We start from the raw sequence: 15,773 nt of genomic DNA on the forward strand, positions 1-15,773 counted from the left end.
TCCTTCAAGGATCTTCCTTCTGAGCTCCTGGGATTTAGGACTTCAGCCTATCAATTCGAGGAGATACAGGTCAGTCTATAACACTCAGCCCTCTGGACTGCCCAAATTCATGTCCTCCCTGGCACAGTGCACTCACCCCTCCACCCCATTCCAGTAGCCCCAGAATATTATCTCATTTGGTAAACAAGGCCAAGTCCCAAATCTCCTCTAAGTATCATCTAAGTCAAGTGTGATTAAGACATGAGATATGAGGGGCACCTGAGTGGCTCAGGGAGTTAAGCATCCGACTCTTCGTTTCGGCTCAGGTCATAACCTCACGGTCTGTGTGTTTGTGCTTGGGATTCTCTCTGTCTCATTCTTGCTCTCAAAATAGATAAATAAACTTAAAAAAACAAGACTTGAGATATGATTTATCCTGTGAAAAACCTGCCTTCTCCAGCGATAAGCCTGTGAATGCAGACACATTCTCTGCTTCCAGAAATCAGTGGTGGGATGGGGAGAGCGTAGACATTCCCATTCCAAAAAGAGAAACTGGAAAGAAGGAATGTCACCTGTCCCCAGTAAGTAAAAAATCTAGGAGGGAAAATTCCCTTAGATTTCAAAGCCCAAGGGTGATGTTCTTTGTCTGGAAGCGTTGTCCTCCAGGCCTAGCAGGATGGTGTCCCTGCCGTGCAGCCCCCCTCGAATGCCATTGTCCAGGGGGAGTCCTGTAAGATGAATGATCCTTAATACTCCGCCCCTCCCCTCCCCCCGTATCTCCTGCTGTGTAAGGTGTTCCCTTCCCAGGCGTCCAGGTGTCCCTCCTCCTCTACCTCGGAATGTTCCATGTCATTACCTGTACTTCCGCTTTCTTGTGGCCATCCCATAGTTTACTCAGATGTTTTGCCTGGAAGAACCAGGCACAAGAGGGCCAGTATCCTATACAAATTGGACCAGAAATGCATTTGACTCACAAGTGCAGATGGTGAGATCCACGTTTGTCACCCTTGGGGAGACAGGACACAGATGAGCAAGGGCAGGAAGTTAGAATGATCCATGAGGAATGGGTTGGAGTTGGAGACATCGGCATGAAGTCATGTTGACTCTGTATGGACACCAATCGCTCCGCCCCCCACACACGTTTCTACCTATGTGCACACGAGCGGTTCAGCACACACACGTACGTTTTCTTGGTGTTTGAGCTGAGAGGGTGTGAACACAGTGACACCCAGGAGCAGTGAGCATACCTAGTGTCCATGCCTTGGTCCATGACACGGTTCTCCCACAGCAGCAGCCAGGGGCTGCCTGGAGAGACGGTGCAGCCTGGACTAGGACAGGACGTGTATGAAATCAGCCTGCAGAGCTGCGGTGCCGTAAGTCAGCACATGCTAAACAACTCGGTTTCTAAAAATGGGCTATGTCAGAGGGACACGGGAGTCACCCGAAAGAGCTCCTCATGGTCAAGTTAGAACACCTTGATTTTATTTTATTTAAAAAAATTTTTTTTAACATTTATTTATTTTTTAGAGACCAAGACACAGAGCATGAGCAGGGGAGGGGCAGAGAGAGAGGGAGACACAGAATCTGAAGCAGCCTCCAGCTCTGAGTTGTCAGCACAGAGCCTGATGCGGGGCTCAAACCCACAAACCGCGAGATCATGACCTGAGCCGAAGTCGGACACTTAACCGACTGAGCCACCCAGGCGCCCCAGAACACCTTGAATTTAAACAAGAGCAGAAGAGGCGGTATTAGTTGTAAGTCAGTATCAAACAGATGTGCAGGAATCGAAACTGATAAGAGGAAATCACTGAATAAATATATTTTTTTAATGTTTATTCATTTTTGAGAGACAGAGACAGAGCATGAGCGGGTGAGGGGCAGCGAGAAGGAGACACAGAATCCTTAGCAGGCTCCAGGCTCCGAGCTGTCAGCACAGAGCCTGATGTGGGGCTCGAACCCACAACCCGAGATCATGACCTCAGCCAAAGTCAGATGGTCAATCGACTGAGCCACCCAGGCGACCCCTTTTTTTAAAAAAAATTTTTTTTAACGTTGATTCATTTTTGGGAAATCACTGAATAAATAATAAATTGAGAAAAAGGACCTTTTCAGAAGAATTCCACATAATTTATGTAAGAAACGTTGTCCTCAAGGAGGCAGAGCACAAGATCCCTTTCGTTAATGTCAGCCACACACAACGACTTCCTTGCGACGGGTACAATATGAAAGGGGGCACGTAAGTTTCACCAAGGGTCCTCATACACACAACCTCATCCAGGGGACGTAGGCCGATGTGAACAATGATAAGTCATGTTGCTGGGCTGTAGCCTTGATATGATGTCCTGAGAATGGCACTTTATACCCTGAGCTCTCTTCTCCAAAATATAGAAGCCCAAGATAATCATGAGGAAAGTACCATATTAATCCTGAGGTCCATTCTACAAGATACCTGACTAGTACTCAAGTCTGTCAAGATGATCAACAATGAGGAAAATCTGGGAAAATGGCCTAGCAAAGAGGAGTCAGAGGAGACACGATTACAGAATGAGATGTGGTGTCTGGGTGGGTTCTTGAAACAGAAAAAGGACATTAGGTAAAGAATATGTAAATCTGAGTAAATCAAATTGGAGTATCAAGCAAGACATTCAGGATTTCTAAGGGTTAGTTCTGAGGAGCGCTCACTTACAAGCTAATCACTACTTTAAAAAAAAAATCACACCTTGTAGTTGTGTTGTAGTGGCCCCACATTCGTACACCGTGTGGCTTCCAGATGGAGGCCTCCTCCCTTTGCCAGAGGCTGCAATGACAAACTCATCACTCACAGTGATGTGTGCTGTCCCCAATACTCCAGGAGTCCAGGAAGGGCTGGGCTTCCTTTTACGTGCTGGGAAGCCAAAGAAACAAGGGTTTTTCCATCACTGCTGGATGGAGGGACTGAGCCCTGTGACCCTGCCCTATGGTGCCGGTGACCTTTCACTGGGAGACCGGACTCTGAATTGGGTGGGTTAGGTCAGCCACCCCTACTGGCACAGAGGTGACAGCGCGTGAGACAGGGCCTCTGTCTGATTGAGACTGAGGCCTCTAACTTGTCAACAGAGAACACATCAGGTATGTGATGAAATTTTATATTTGGTGGTCATGTCTCCTCCGGCTCTTCTTTGCTGTGACCATTTATCAGAGTTTCCTCATTTTTGACAATCATAATAAAGGCAAACCATGAAGTATATGTTACCTGGTATGAATATTGCTGTGCCAAGTTGTTTTGTTTTCAATTCTATAAAATGTATTTTTCAGTTTTGTACCTCAATTCTTATTTTTGACTTTATTCTTACACCCTACTTCGATCCTGTAGGTCTTGACAAAACATTTAAATACATGTATACATTTGAGCCCCTTTCTTTGGAAGTGCACACTTAGTATTTGTTAGGTGTCAACCTAGAAATTTCAGCATGATTCGAAAAACTAATCACAGAGTCCTTTTTGTCAATATATTTAAACTCCTTCTTGACCATGTAAAGGCATTATGCATAAATCTCACAATAGCTCATGATTTTATTGGTGATGTGTATTTTAAAATTTTACAGATATAGTAATACAGTACACAGGTCAACGACACGACGCACACCGATCACATTTCTGTACGCAGCACAGACATCAATGCACAGATACCATCAGACCCCCAGAAACCCCCGTCTGCTGCAGGCTGCACCTCTCTTGTGAGAGAGAGAAAAACTCATAAAAATTTTTTAGGACTGTGAGGGGGGTGAGTGAATTGGCAACTGTATGTTGTAGAAGTACATACAGTCTACATGTTTTTCTGAAGACAAGGAGATCTTATATTCCTGCTCCAGGCAAACCAGAGCCTGGGTACCTTGGGTACCTTGGAGTTGTGGCTCATGAGCAGAAATGGACTGACAGATGGGAAACACACAGACATGACTGCAGTGACATTTATGAGGATCGAGCTGGGATTATCAAAAGCAGTCAAAACAACTTGAAAAATGGAGGAGAGGGTGTAAAAATAGACAAAGGTGCTCACCAGGAGAAGGATGGTTTTGGTGGCTCTGGACTCCGGGGAGGATGCAGAAGAAGCATTGGTTCTTCGAATATGTTGGACTCGCTTCTTGTGCCTGTACAGAAGGAAAACCATGGAGCTGCTGGCCCAGAGCATGAGCCCCAGACATAACACATCGGGGAATGATAACAACAGTCCATACAGTGAGTCACTAGTTTTGTCATGACGAACCGAAGAACAGTATCCAAAATCCTTTCTGTTTGTGATGTTCTTATCACTCAATGTTCTCATTAAGTATATAGGGAAAATGATATTCACCAGCATTTGCAGGACCCAACACAGGAAAATAGAGGGGGAAAGGTATTTGGGCGCTTTAACTTTAAGCTCTGCCCACCTGGAGTTCCCAGGGCTGATGGTGATGGCCTGGTAGACGCTCAAGATGCAGATGCTACCAATGGACACTCCCCTCCCCACTCTGTGAAGAAGGGAAAGAAGTTTGCATCCAATGTCACTGAGGAAATGTTTCCGCCCAAATGCTGCCACGGTCTGGGGGACTCCTTTGCAGAGTAGGGCTAAGAAGTTGGCTACAATCAGGTGCTTATGAATGAAATCTGTGGACCTCCACCTGTACTCAGTGAAGGAAAGGATGATATAATGACAAAGAAGTGAGAAATTGCCCAGGATTCCAACGGTAGTCTGTGTTAAGAAGATCAGGCCGATGGCCAGATCCCATTTGGCCATTCTCTCTGGTCCCAGTCACTGACAGTTGCCTTTGGGGCTAGAAGTTCCTGCATGGGAATATGAGGTGTGGGCCACATATATCACGTCAGCTGAAATCCACTATGTTCTGCTTTCCAATCCTTGCCACTTGGAAACACCTACTTACAGTTTTCTTTTCATAGTTGCTTTCCGAGGGCTGAATGTAGAACTTTTCAAGAGCCCTTATAATATAAAATCACTCCTGTGAAGGTCACGCCTGTGAAGGCACTCACGTGAGAACTTCTTCATGCTCCATACATCTATGAGGTCGGCATTACTGTGGTTGTAATTAAAAGATGAACAGAACAGACACACAGAGAGGTTAAGGATCTGTTCAAATCTGCTCCTTCAGGCTGCGTGGGGACTGGGAACCGGTTGGGCTGGAAACCGTGATAGTGCACTGAGCCCCCACGGTCTGCTAGACGGCTAGTTAGCTGTGTCCATCCAGGAATCAGATCCATGGCTCCTTCTGATTTGACACCTTGTGGTTAACTTCAGAGTAGGGCGTATTGTATAATTTTCATCACAACAAGTTTCCATTAATTTGTAAAACTTTATTCCACAGGATAATATCAATTATGGGTAAGCCTTAAATACCGTGGTGAACGTGCATGCGCTCTGGCAATAGCATACTGCAGGAACCTGCAGTTATATGTAGTAGATGCAAGATGGCAACAGAAAGACTCATGTGCTTTTATGTGAGGAACACAAGTGTAATGGCATTACACTGCAGTTGCTGAAGTATGACAACAATCCCATAAACTTTGGCACATGAAACACGGATGCATGATAAAATGGTGTAAGGCAGACTCTAAGTTGTCCTTAATTTCGAGTGATACACTATGTACCTATTAGTGAGTACTTACGTGAATTAAGGAAAACTATTAGCAATGAACTAAGATTTGTGAAATATTAAACGCATCACTGTAAAATGACCTCTGTAAGGCATGTATCTTACACACTTTAGGATTCAAAATACTCGGTTTTTGTATTGATGGTAGAGTAATTTTTAAACACCTGGAAAGAACATGATATGAACCTGAAAGCTGCTGTCTGAAAATCACCGTTTTTGTGTCAACTGTCCCTTACCTGTTCATTTCCTAACTTTCAGAATGAGTATAGTTTCACTGTATCAACAGATGATGATGTCTTCCACGGGGACTCAGTTACTGTCCCCATGATTGTGTGCTACATCCAAGGTTACAGAAAAACTTTCAATTCAAGACATTACCGTTTGGATACACGTTCTGCACAGGATCAGAAGATTCCTGTAAATTCTTCATACATTTCACTACAACCATGGAGCTGTGAGAGATGCACATCTAGTAACCCTGAAAATTTAGCCTATAATTCCTATAATGTTAGAGCAGGAGATAGATTTTAAAATTCATTTCTTAAGGACTTAAAAATCAGTGTATATTATTACTTGCACTGAACACCAGGAATCACACTGAGCGAAGTTTAACTTCACTGAATTAAGAGCCATCAGGGAGAGGTGAAGTTCTAGGACCCCACATCCTCTTAACTAGCTCAGCTCAAACCTCAAAAATACTGCACATTCCTGCATGGCTTTCACAGTGAATTAGGTAATCCACAGAATAGCACCCTTTTCTGATAGGATCACTCACCCAGACTCTTGATACAGACACTGCCTCTTAGACTGAAATGGATCCTCACCAAGTCCTTCCTGCTGCCTGAGGGGCTCCATGTGAAGGGCACAGCAGCCAGTGGGAGGGGCCAGCCAGACCCTGAGATATAGGTTTGTGATTCTGTGAGGTCACCTGTCTCACCACTGCAATTATTTCATTTACAGCTGCACTGGGAATACAGGTTTGGGAGCTGAAGATGTTCCTGAACCTTTTCTCTCATGTGTTAATTATGATGAACAATTATGACTTTCTGGTTAGAACCTTGTAGGAGACTATTTGTGGGAGGCTTGTTTTTTTCCCTCTCGATCCCTGTAGGTAGACGTGTCTCCTGTTAAGCACAGCAGGAAATAGTGTGTTCTGACACGTGAGGGATTAGTGGGGAAGGATGTGTATCTCCCTGGGTTCTTCACTTCCCAGAGAGGTTCCTCTACCCAGAAACTAGTACTTTCCTAATCCTCAGGCCACTGAAAGGAACCATCAGGTAAGGTTATTAGTAGAGAAACAGAATGAGACAAAATACTTGGGAAGAATATGCAGAGATACAAGCAAAAGGAAGAACATGATGTAAATAACTCACTATAGGATTCATTTCACACAAAGTTAATATGACATGTTTGAATGATTCAGTGCCAATTAATTTGAAGATTGTGTAGGAAAATTGGTTTTACCATTACTGACCCCATTGATAAGAATTAAAGACTGGACAGTACCCAGAGAGGAAAGAGAAGTTTCTAAGAGTCTCTTCTCACAGACTAAAGCAGTAGGATCAGATGGCTTAACCAGAAGTTTCTCCCAACCCATAAATGTTGGATGAGCCCATCCTCAGTTACTTAATTCAGGAGGATCAAAGAGCTCCAACAGTTCTGTACGCTTCCCCTCCCCCCCACCCCCTTGAATTTTCAGTAATGAGCACTTACTGCTTTGGTAAGAAGAAACACAAAGTAGGAGTTGAAACAGATCCTGTGGTTTTCCCTGCAGACAATTCCACTGTTGAAGTTCCTTGTGCAATTACTAGCCATTTTCAAGTCAGAGCCATAATGATGGGCAACTCAGACTGCACACAAACGTTAATGGTTTACACACTTACATACATCCGCAAACACACGTGTATATCCACCCAACCTCACATATACTCACATACTATTAGACCCATACGTGGTCATTCGTGTACTCACAACTGTAATGAAATTCACAAGTATTCAGGCACATCCTAAACACTTAGAAATTCACCCCATTGACATTTATATTCACCACACCTTCACACGAACTCAGTTTGATAAAAGCAACATACGCTTTCATCGTGGGGGTGTGTGTCTTGATGAAATGTTCAAATGCAGAAAAAGAGGAGTACCTCCAGACTTCTGGGCTGTCTGGAGGTCTTTATTGTCATTTGTAATGCTTTCAAGCCCTAAACTACCCATACGGAGAATATATACAATATGCAGTCTTAAAAATGGCTTTGAGCATCACCGCTCTAAGTCGGATGTGTGGTGGGGATGTTGGGGTGTGGGGGGAGTGGCAGTGCATGGGTGTGTGACAGAGCAGGTGAGAGAGAGGGCATAGGAAAGAAGAACATAGAGACAACATGGTGCAGAGGTCCTGGGGGGAGGGAAGAAAATAGCGCAGGAGAAGAAACAAGGTAGAGGGATAAAAGACAAACGTGTGCTCAATGCCACAGGGGAGTTGCCACGTTTGCTGGTACGTGGAGACATAGTGTGCTGGGAAGTGATCGGTATGAGGCACACTGGGATCTTGGGAAAAAGAGGTGCAGAGTGTCATGGGGTGGAAGGGGATAATGGAAACGGACACTTCGTAGGGAAGATGCTAATGGTCGGTGTGGGTACGAGACACACAAGACAGTGGCTTGGAGTGGTGAAAATAATGGTGGGAGGATGAAGGGAAAAAGTGTGGGGCGGGTGTGCTTTGGAGGAGGGCAGCGTGGCCCAAGGCAATAGAGAATGTCTGAAGAGGAGAGGAACCCTGGAGGAGACCTTGAACAAGGCAAAAGAGGCAGAGGGCATTCAGGGGGCCAGTGAGGGTAGTGGGCAGTGAGGGAATCCAGGAGAAAGGGTCAGAGGAGATCGGGATGGAGTAATGCATGTGGGTGCGGATTGGATTCCTGCAGGAGTGGAGGCTGGGGCACCGCAAGGTGTGGATGTAGAGGACCCAGGAAATGGGTGAGATACTGGTATTGGGAGTGGAATTTCGGCAAGACAAAGAAAGGGCGGGACCTCACCGGTCCTGGGGGTGATAGAAGGCAAGGAGGGTGGCACTGGAGTCCCTGGAATAGCGGTCACCTAGAGACAGATGTCAAAAAGGTGACGGGAAGGAGGTTGGAGTGGGATGCAGAAGTCTCCTAGGGCTGAGTCCAGGTGAGGGATGTGTGGAGGTTTAGCAGGTAACTGGGGCTCCCAGGATGGGGGCATGAGGACCCTGGTGGGAGAGGAGCATACGGTGGGGAAGGGGAGCCAGGGAACTGGGAGGGTGCGAGTGGCACAAGGCAGATTGGAGGTCACTGCTTGACACCCATTCGTTAATTCTCGATTTACGGGCAAATATCAAGTGTCATGGATAGTTAGTTCCTAATTTCAGCTCAGGAGGCAAAACTCTTGCTCAATTAAAACGTGCCCCCACGTCACGAACTAGAGCATACAGTACAGGAGGGAAGGTGCAGTTTTGGGTAGCAAATCTCAGCCATTCCTTGGGAAATCAGGTGCAGGATGTGACTGGTCGGTCAGGCTGGAGAGGCTTTTACTGGTATCCAGAGTTGCAAGTGGGGGAAAGAGCTGTCTCATCACAAACTCTGCATCTCTGTTGAAGAACTGTTGTGGGTCAAGGACATTTTATGCCCCAACATTGATCTGATGAAGATTCTTTTAGGTATTGTGATATTTCTAAGACCTAACCCTTTGTTTTAACAATATGAGCTTTAAGAACACTTAAGCTTTTAGGATACCTGAAAATTGGAGAGAAATTCACCCGTGTTTTTTCATTCTAAGAAACCATATGAAAAGGGAACCAGAGGGGAGAGAGTTGTGAATGTATTGATAATTCTAAAAAAATTTTTTTTACACAATTTCCACTGATTTCATAATAATTACAGGCAGATGTCCAATTGGAGGGTGACTCTCTTGGCTTTGTTATGATACCAAGTAAGATGGATTTGGAGGATTTAAGGTTACTAATGAAATTACCTTTAAGCACCTATGTTATCCTAGATGATCTGCTGGATCCAGAGTAATTCCAAGATCCTTAAAGAGAGAGAGAATCCAGAGATATTAGATACAAGAGGAAATCAGAGATTTGAAGCATAAGGACTGTTGCTGTCTTTGAGCCTAAGTGTAGGTGGGCACATGTGGAAACCACAAGATGGCAATTAATTGTGCTAACGACCTAAAAGATGATAGAAGTGGAATATTACATAGGATCTGGAGAAGGAAGTCCAAGCTGATTGACACCTTGATTTAGAAGGCGACATTGTAATCAGAGTACCCAGCCAAGACCCAAATGGTTTTCATCTAAGAACTGTTATGAAAATAAATTTGTGCCTTGTTTTTAAATATCTGCTAAGTATTTATAGCAGTGCAAGTGACTAAATGTGTATTCTTCCAACTCCCACCCCCACCCTTAATCCCATGGTGAAACCGAATCCCCAGCATTTGGAGAAGGGGCCTTGTGGTGATGAGGGTGAGCTCTCCTGAATGAGAACATTGACCTTGTAAAAATGACCCCAGAGCTTTCATTGAACCCTTCCACCAAGAGAGTACACAGTGATAGGATGGCTATATACGAGCAGGAAGTGGGCACAGGATATGATAGTTGTTAACACTTCCCAGGTGATCGTCAGGGGAAGCCAACAATGACAACCACTTTGCCAAACACTGCCTCTCAAAGTATTGTGTGTATGTGAATCTCCTGCATTTCTGTTGAAACAGAGTCTACAGAAGAACCCTACTCTAAGAGATTGAGATACAGCTGCGGTCCGGCCGATGAATTAGCATTTTCAACAGAGTCTCTGGTGGTGCTGCTGCTTCTCTCCCCAGAACTCTGTTTCCACAGCATCCCCCACCCAATCCCCCTTTCGGTAGCACTAGAGAGAGCAAGCAGAGCACACCCGACCCTCTTACTCGCTAACGTCCCATCTCAACACAGATGCTGTGGGTTCCTCACATGTAGCAAATGAAGAGGAAGGAACGGAACCAGCACAGGTGATTCCCGTGGGGACGGAGGGGCTGCTGGAGGGAAAGTCTGAGGACCGTCCAGGGAAGCCGGAGCGCGCAGTTGCACGTGGCAGGTCCCAGGAGGGGGTTGGCCTTCTTGGGCGGCCTCTGCGCAGGCGCGAGCTCTGGGATGGGCGTGTGGGCGTGGCTACGGCCTCGTTGCGCCTGCGCGCATGTCCGGCAGGGTCAGGTGACCGTTGAGCTCCCGCAGACGCCCTTGGCCCTTCCAGGTGAGGAACTGGCTCAGAGCTGCGGCTTCTCCTCCTGGAAGGTTAGTTCTCAGGGAGTGTGGGCTGGCGGTGGCCTGGGGGTGCTTGCGGGCCCCAGGGAGGGACGGGACCGCGTGCTGAGGGCAGCTCGGCTCTGGGCTCGCGGCTGCCCGGAGCCTGCCCGCGACAGGCGTGTGTCAGGGTCGCGTGAGAGGGACAGATTCGCACTACAGTCTGGTGGCGCTTTTATCCGTGTGTCTTCGGTGACGGGTCCCAGTACCCGGTGCTGCCCTCGAGGGCGTCTAGGTTGGAATGGAGGAAGGATTTGGGTTCCCGGGTGGGGGTGGGGGTGGGGTTGAGGGGAGTTGCGATGTTCGCCCTTTGGTGCGCACGCACGAGGTCCTGGGCTGCAAGGGAGTGGAATGAGCGAGTTCCAGGACCCACCTGGAGAGGAGAGAGCGCGTGTTAGTGCCAAGATGGGTTTTGTGCTTCCGTTTGTGGCTGCAGGTAGAGCGGAATATGAGCCCTGGTCAGTGAGCTTGGGTTGGAATGATCTTGTGGGGGTGGTCGAGGGGTCCAGGTGTTGGGGGATCAGGTGTGGACTGGAGGTCCTGAGCGTGGCGGGGGCAGGATGGGCCGGAGACTTGGGCATAATGCGAGGTGGGTGAGGGGGCGCGTGTAGCAGGACCAGCACCGTTGGGAGGCCTCCTCAGCTGCGGTCTGGTTGTGTGCGGGGCTGAGCCAGCCCGGTGTCCAGGCGCCGGCGCAAGTGTGGGCCGAGCACCGAGCACGCCGCTTCTAGCACTCGTGATCCACGTGGCAAGTGCAAGCGCTCGGGCCCAGACGCTGCCGGAGGAGAGCCGAGCTGCCAGCCATGTGCAGAGGCCGGACCTCCAGGGCCTCCCCGCGGCCACCTCGCTTGACTCGTGTCTTCACCTGGACCCGCGTGCTGCTGGAGGAGTGGCGCGATGTCCCGGCCTAAGTCTTGAAAATTGCACTCCACGTTGCCCGCCGATTCTTCTCACGGTCGGATTTGTCTCAGAGACTCTCGCAGCGCACACGTGAAGGTAGTTTCATCCCAGATTTGTTTGAACACGAACAAGTGGAAGTATTTTAAACGGGCAACGATAGATGTTTGAAGTATGTGTGTAAGGGACTGAAACGCTTGGAACTGTTACCTGAAATGTATATTCGATGACATACAAAGATATCTTTAACCCGTATAAATAAAAGCGGTTATAACACAGCCTTTAGAGAGTGTCAGCTTATTGTCACCTTTTGAGTGCAATATATGTATCCTAAGCTGTTATATATTCACAACAAACGGTTAAGCGTTGATTTCACTGGGCTATAGGACCACAGGCAGTTTTTTCCTCATTTTAGTGATAGTTTCTCGTGTTAATAAAGCGTATCGGTTAAGAGCAAGTTTAAAAGTATAATCATTTTTGTTCTCAGATACTTTTAATTACATTCTACCTCTTTCAAATGTTACATATGGTAATGTGTTCATTCTCTACAAAGCATTGTAGTTAAATCATCCCTCTAAGAATAAGGTAGGTTGAATATTTAGATTGTCAGAATAGCACAATTTAATGGTCCTTTTCCAAAAGTTTTCATTAAGTGATTTATAGAGACGTTTAGCATTATACAACATTGATTCTTGACTAGGGACAATTTGGCCCCCTCCTCCTCTGTCTGTGATCATTTGGCCATATTCAGTGATCTTTATTTCTTGGCACGAGTGAGGCCTAGGTTGCTTTGCCACATAGGGAGTGCAATTAGAGATACTGGGTAAACATCCTACTCTGGGCAGGCCAGCTCCACCACAGAGAAGTATCTGGGTCAAAGGTCAGTAGTGCCAGGGTTGAGAAACAATAGTCCAAAAGTCTGATGATTTTTCTTCTGTAAACTTCTCATTCTCGGGGGGGAGGAAGATAGAAGCGTGGAATTTGTGGAAGAAAGGATGAAACCTGTGAGGTTGAATTGCAGCTGGAAATTCCAGTGTGAAATTGTTTTGTTTTTAATATAATTTGTCAAGTTGACTAACAGACAATGTTATACAGTGTGCTCTTGGTTTTAGGGTAGATTCCCATGGTTCATCGCTTACATACAACACCCAGTGCTCATCCCAACAAATGACCTGCTCAATGCCCATCACCCATTTTCCCCTCTCCCCTACCCCCCATCCACCCTCAGTTTGTTCTCTGTATTTAAGAGTCTCTTATGGTTTCCCTCCCTCTCCATTTGAAACTGTTTTTTCCCCTTCCCTTCTCCCATGGTCTTCTGTTAAGTTTCTCAAATTTCATATATGAGTGAAAACATGTGATATATGTCTTTCTCTGATTGACTTATTTCACTTAGCATAATACTCTCCAGTTCCATCCACATTGCTGCAAATGGCAGGGTTTCATTCTTTCTCATTGCCAAGTAGTATTCCATTGTATATATAAACCACATCTTTATCCATTCATCAGTTGATGGACATTTAGGCTCTTTCCATAATTTGACTACTGTTGAAAGCACTGCTATAAACATTGGGGTACATGTGCCCCTATGAATCAGCACTCCTGCATCCTTTGGATAAATTCCTAGTAGTGCTATTGCTGGCTTGTAGGGTAGTTCTAGTTTTAATTTTTTGACGAACCTCCACACTGTTTTCCAGAGTGGCTGCACCAGTTTGCATTCCCACCAGCAGTGCAAGAGGGTTCCCATTTCTCCACATCCTCTCCAGAATCTGTAGTCTCCTGATTTGTTCATTTTAGCCACTCTGACTGGCGTGAGGTGGTATCTCAGTGTGGTTTTGATTTGTATTTCCCTGATGATGAGTGATGTTGAGCATCTTTTCATGTGTCTGTTGGCCATCTGGATGCCTTCTTTGGAAAAGTGTCATCTATTCATGTCTCCTGCCCATTTCTTCACAGGCTTTTTAGTTTTTTGGGTGTTGAATTTGGTACATTCTTTATAGATTTTGGATACTAACCCTTTTTTTTTTTTTAATTTTTTTTTTCAGCGTTTATTTATTTTTGGGACAGAGAGAGACAGAGCATGAACGGGGGAGGGGCAGAGAGAGAGGGAGACACAGAAGCGGAAACAGGCTCCAGGCTCTGAGCCATCAGCCCAGAGCCTGACGCGGGGCTCGAACTCCAGGACCGCGAGATCGTGACCTGGGTGAAGTCAGACGCTTAACCGACTGCGCCACCCAGGCGCCCCACTAACCCTTTATCTGATATGTCATTTGCAAATATCTTTTCCCATTCTGTTGGTTGCCTTCTGGTTTTGTTGATTGTTTCCTCTGCAGTGCAGAAGCTTTTTATCTTGATGAGGTCCCAATAGTTCATTTTTGCTTTTAATTTCCTTGCCTTTGAAGATGTGTTGAGCAAGAAATTGCTGCAGCTGAGGTCAAAGAGGTTGTTGCCTGTTTTCTCCTCTAAGGTTTTTGATGGTTTCCTGTCTCACATTTAGGTCTTTTATCCATTTTGAGTTTATTTTTGTATATGGTGTAAGAAAGTGGTCTAGTTTCATTCTTCTGCATGTTCCTGTCCAGTTCTCCCTGCACTATTTGCTAAACAGACTGTCTTTTTTCCATTGGATCCTCTTTCCTGCTTTGTCAAAAATTAGTTGGCTGTACGTTTGTGGGTCCAATTCTGGGTTCTCTGTTTTATTCCATTGGTCTATGTGTCTGTTTTTGTGCCAATACCATACTACCTTGATGATTACAGCTTTGTAATCGAGGTTAAAGTCTGGGATTGTGGTGCCTCCTGCTTTGGTTTTCTTTTTCAACATTACTTTGGCTCTTCGAGTCTTTTTTGGATCCATACAAATTTTAGGATCGTTTGTTGTATCTTTGTGAAGAATGGCGGTGCAATTTTTATTGGGATTGCATTGAATGTGTAGATGGCTTTGGATAGTATTAACATTTTAACAATACTTATTCTTGCAATCCATGAGCATGGAATGTTTTTCCATTTCTTTGTGTCTTCTTCAAATAACTTTGTAAGTTTTCTATAGTTTTCAGCATATAGATCTTTTACATCTTTGGCTAGTTTTATTCCTATGTATTTTATGGTTCTTGGTGCAATTATAAATGGGATCTATTTCTTGATTTCTCTTTCTGTTGCTTCATTATTGGTGTATAGAAATGCAGCCATTTTCTCTACATTGATTTTGTATCCTGCAACTTTGTTGAATTCATGTGTCAGTTCTAGCAGCTTTATGGTTAGAGTCTTTCAGGTTTTCTATGTAGAGTATCATGTCATGCAAAAAGTGAAAGTTTGACTTCTTCTTTGCCAATTTTGGTGCCTTTTATTTTATTTTGTTGTCTGCTGAGGCTGGGACTTCCAATACTATGTTAAACAACAGTGGTGAGAGTGGACATCCCTCTCATGTTCCTGATCTCATGGGGGAAAAGTTGTCAGTTTTTCCCCATTGATGATGATATTAGCTTTGGGCTTTTCATATGCAGTTTTTATGATGTTTAGGTAAGTTCCTTCTATTCCTACTTTCTTGAGGGCTTTTATTAAGAAAGGATGCTGTATTTTGTCAAATGCTTTTTCTGCATCGATTGACAGGATCTTATGGTTCTTATCCTTTCTTTCATTAATGCAGTGTATCACATTGATTTGCAAATATTGAGCCAGCCCTGCAGCCCAGGAATGAATCCCCCTTGATCATGGTGAATAATTCTTTTTATATGCTTTTGATTTTGATTTGCTAGTATCTTGTTGAGAATTTTTGCATCCGTCTTCATCAAGGATATTGGCCTATAATTCCCCTTTTTTGTGGGGTCTCTGTCTGGTTTGGAAATCAAAGTAATGCTGGCTTAGTAGAATGAGTCTGGAAGCTTTCCTTCTGTTTTTATTTTTTGGAACAGTTTGAGAAGAATAAGAATTAACTCTGCTTTAAATTTCTGGTAGAATTTCCCTGGGAAGCCATCTGGCCCAGG

At 45.2% G+C, this 15,773-nt stretch overlaps 1 protein-coding gene and 1 long non-coding RNA gene across 3 annotated transcripts in view; one reads left to right on the forward strand and one right to left on the reverse strand.

Moving 5' to 3' along the window:
- Window positions 1-3,504: 3,504 nt before the first annotated feature.
- LOC106973005 (vomeronasal type-1 receptor 4) lies at window positions 3,505-5,030 on the reverse strand. Its single transcript, XM_053210984.1, has one exon. The coding sequence runs from the start codon at window positions 4,733-4,735 to the stop codon at window positions 3,785-3,787; it is 951 nt and encodes a 316-aa protein (XP_053066959.1). The 5' UTR covers window positions 4,736-5,030; the 3' UTR covers window positions 3,505-3,784.
- Window positions 5,031-7,704: 2,674 nt separating this feature from the next.
- Window positions 7,705-15,773, forward strand: part of LOC113593317 (uncharacterized) — a 44,566-nt gene continuing 36,497 nt past the window's right edge. The window contains exon 1 of one of the 2 annotated variants that reach the window (XR_008293776.1): window positions 7,705-10,893. This is a non-coding gene — a long non-coding RNA (uncharacterized LOC113593317). The remainder of the gene's footprint in view (window positions 10,894-15,773) is intronic. The other variant, XR_003413417.2, reaches the window with a different exon arrangement.

This window comes from Acinonyx jubatus, chromosome E2 (assembly GCF_027475565.1).
Source record: "Acinonyx jubatus isolate Ajub_Pintada_27869175 chromosome E2, VMU_Ajub_asm_v1.0, whole genome shotgun sequence".
NCBI classification, from domain to species: domain Eukaryota; kingdom Metazoa; phylum Chordata; class Mammalia; order Carnivora; family Felidae; genus Acinonyx; species Acinonyx jubatus.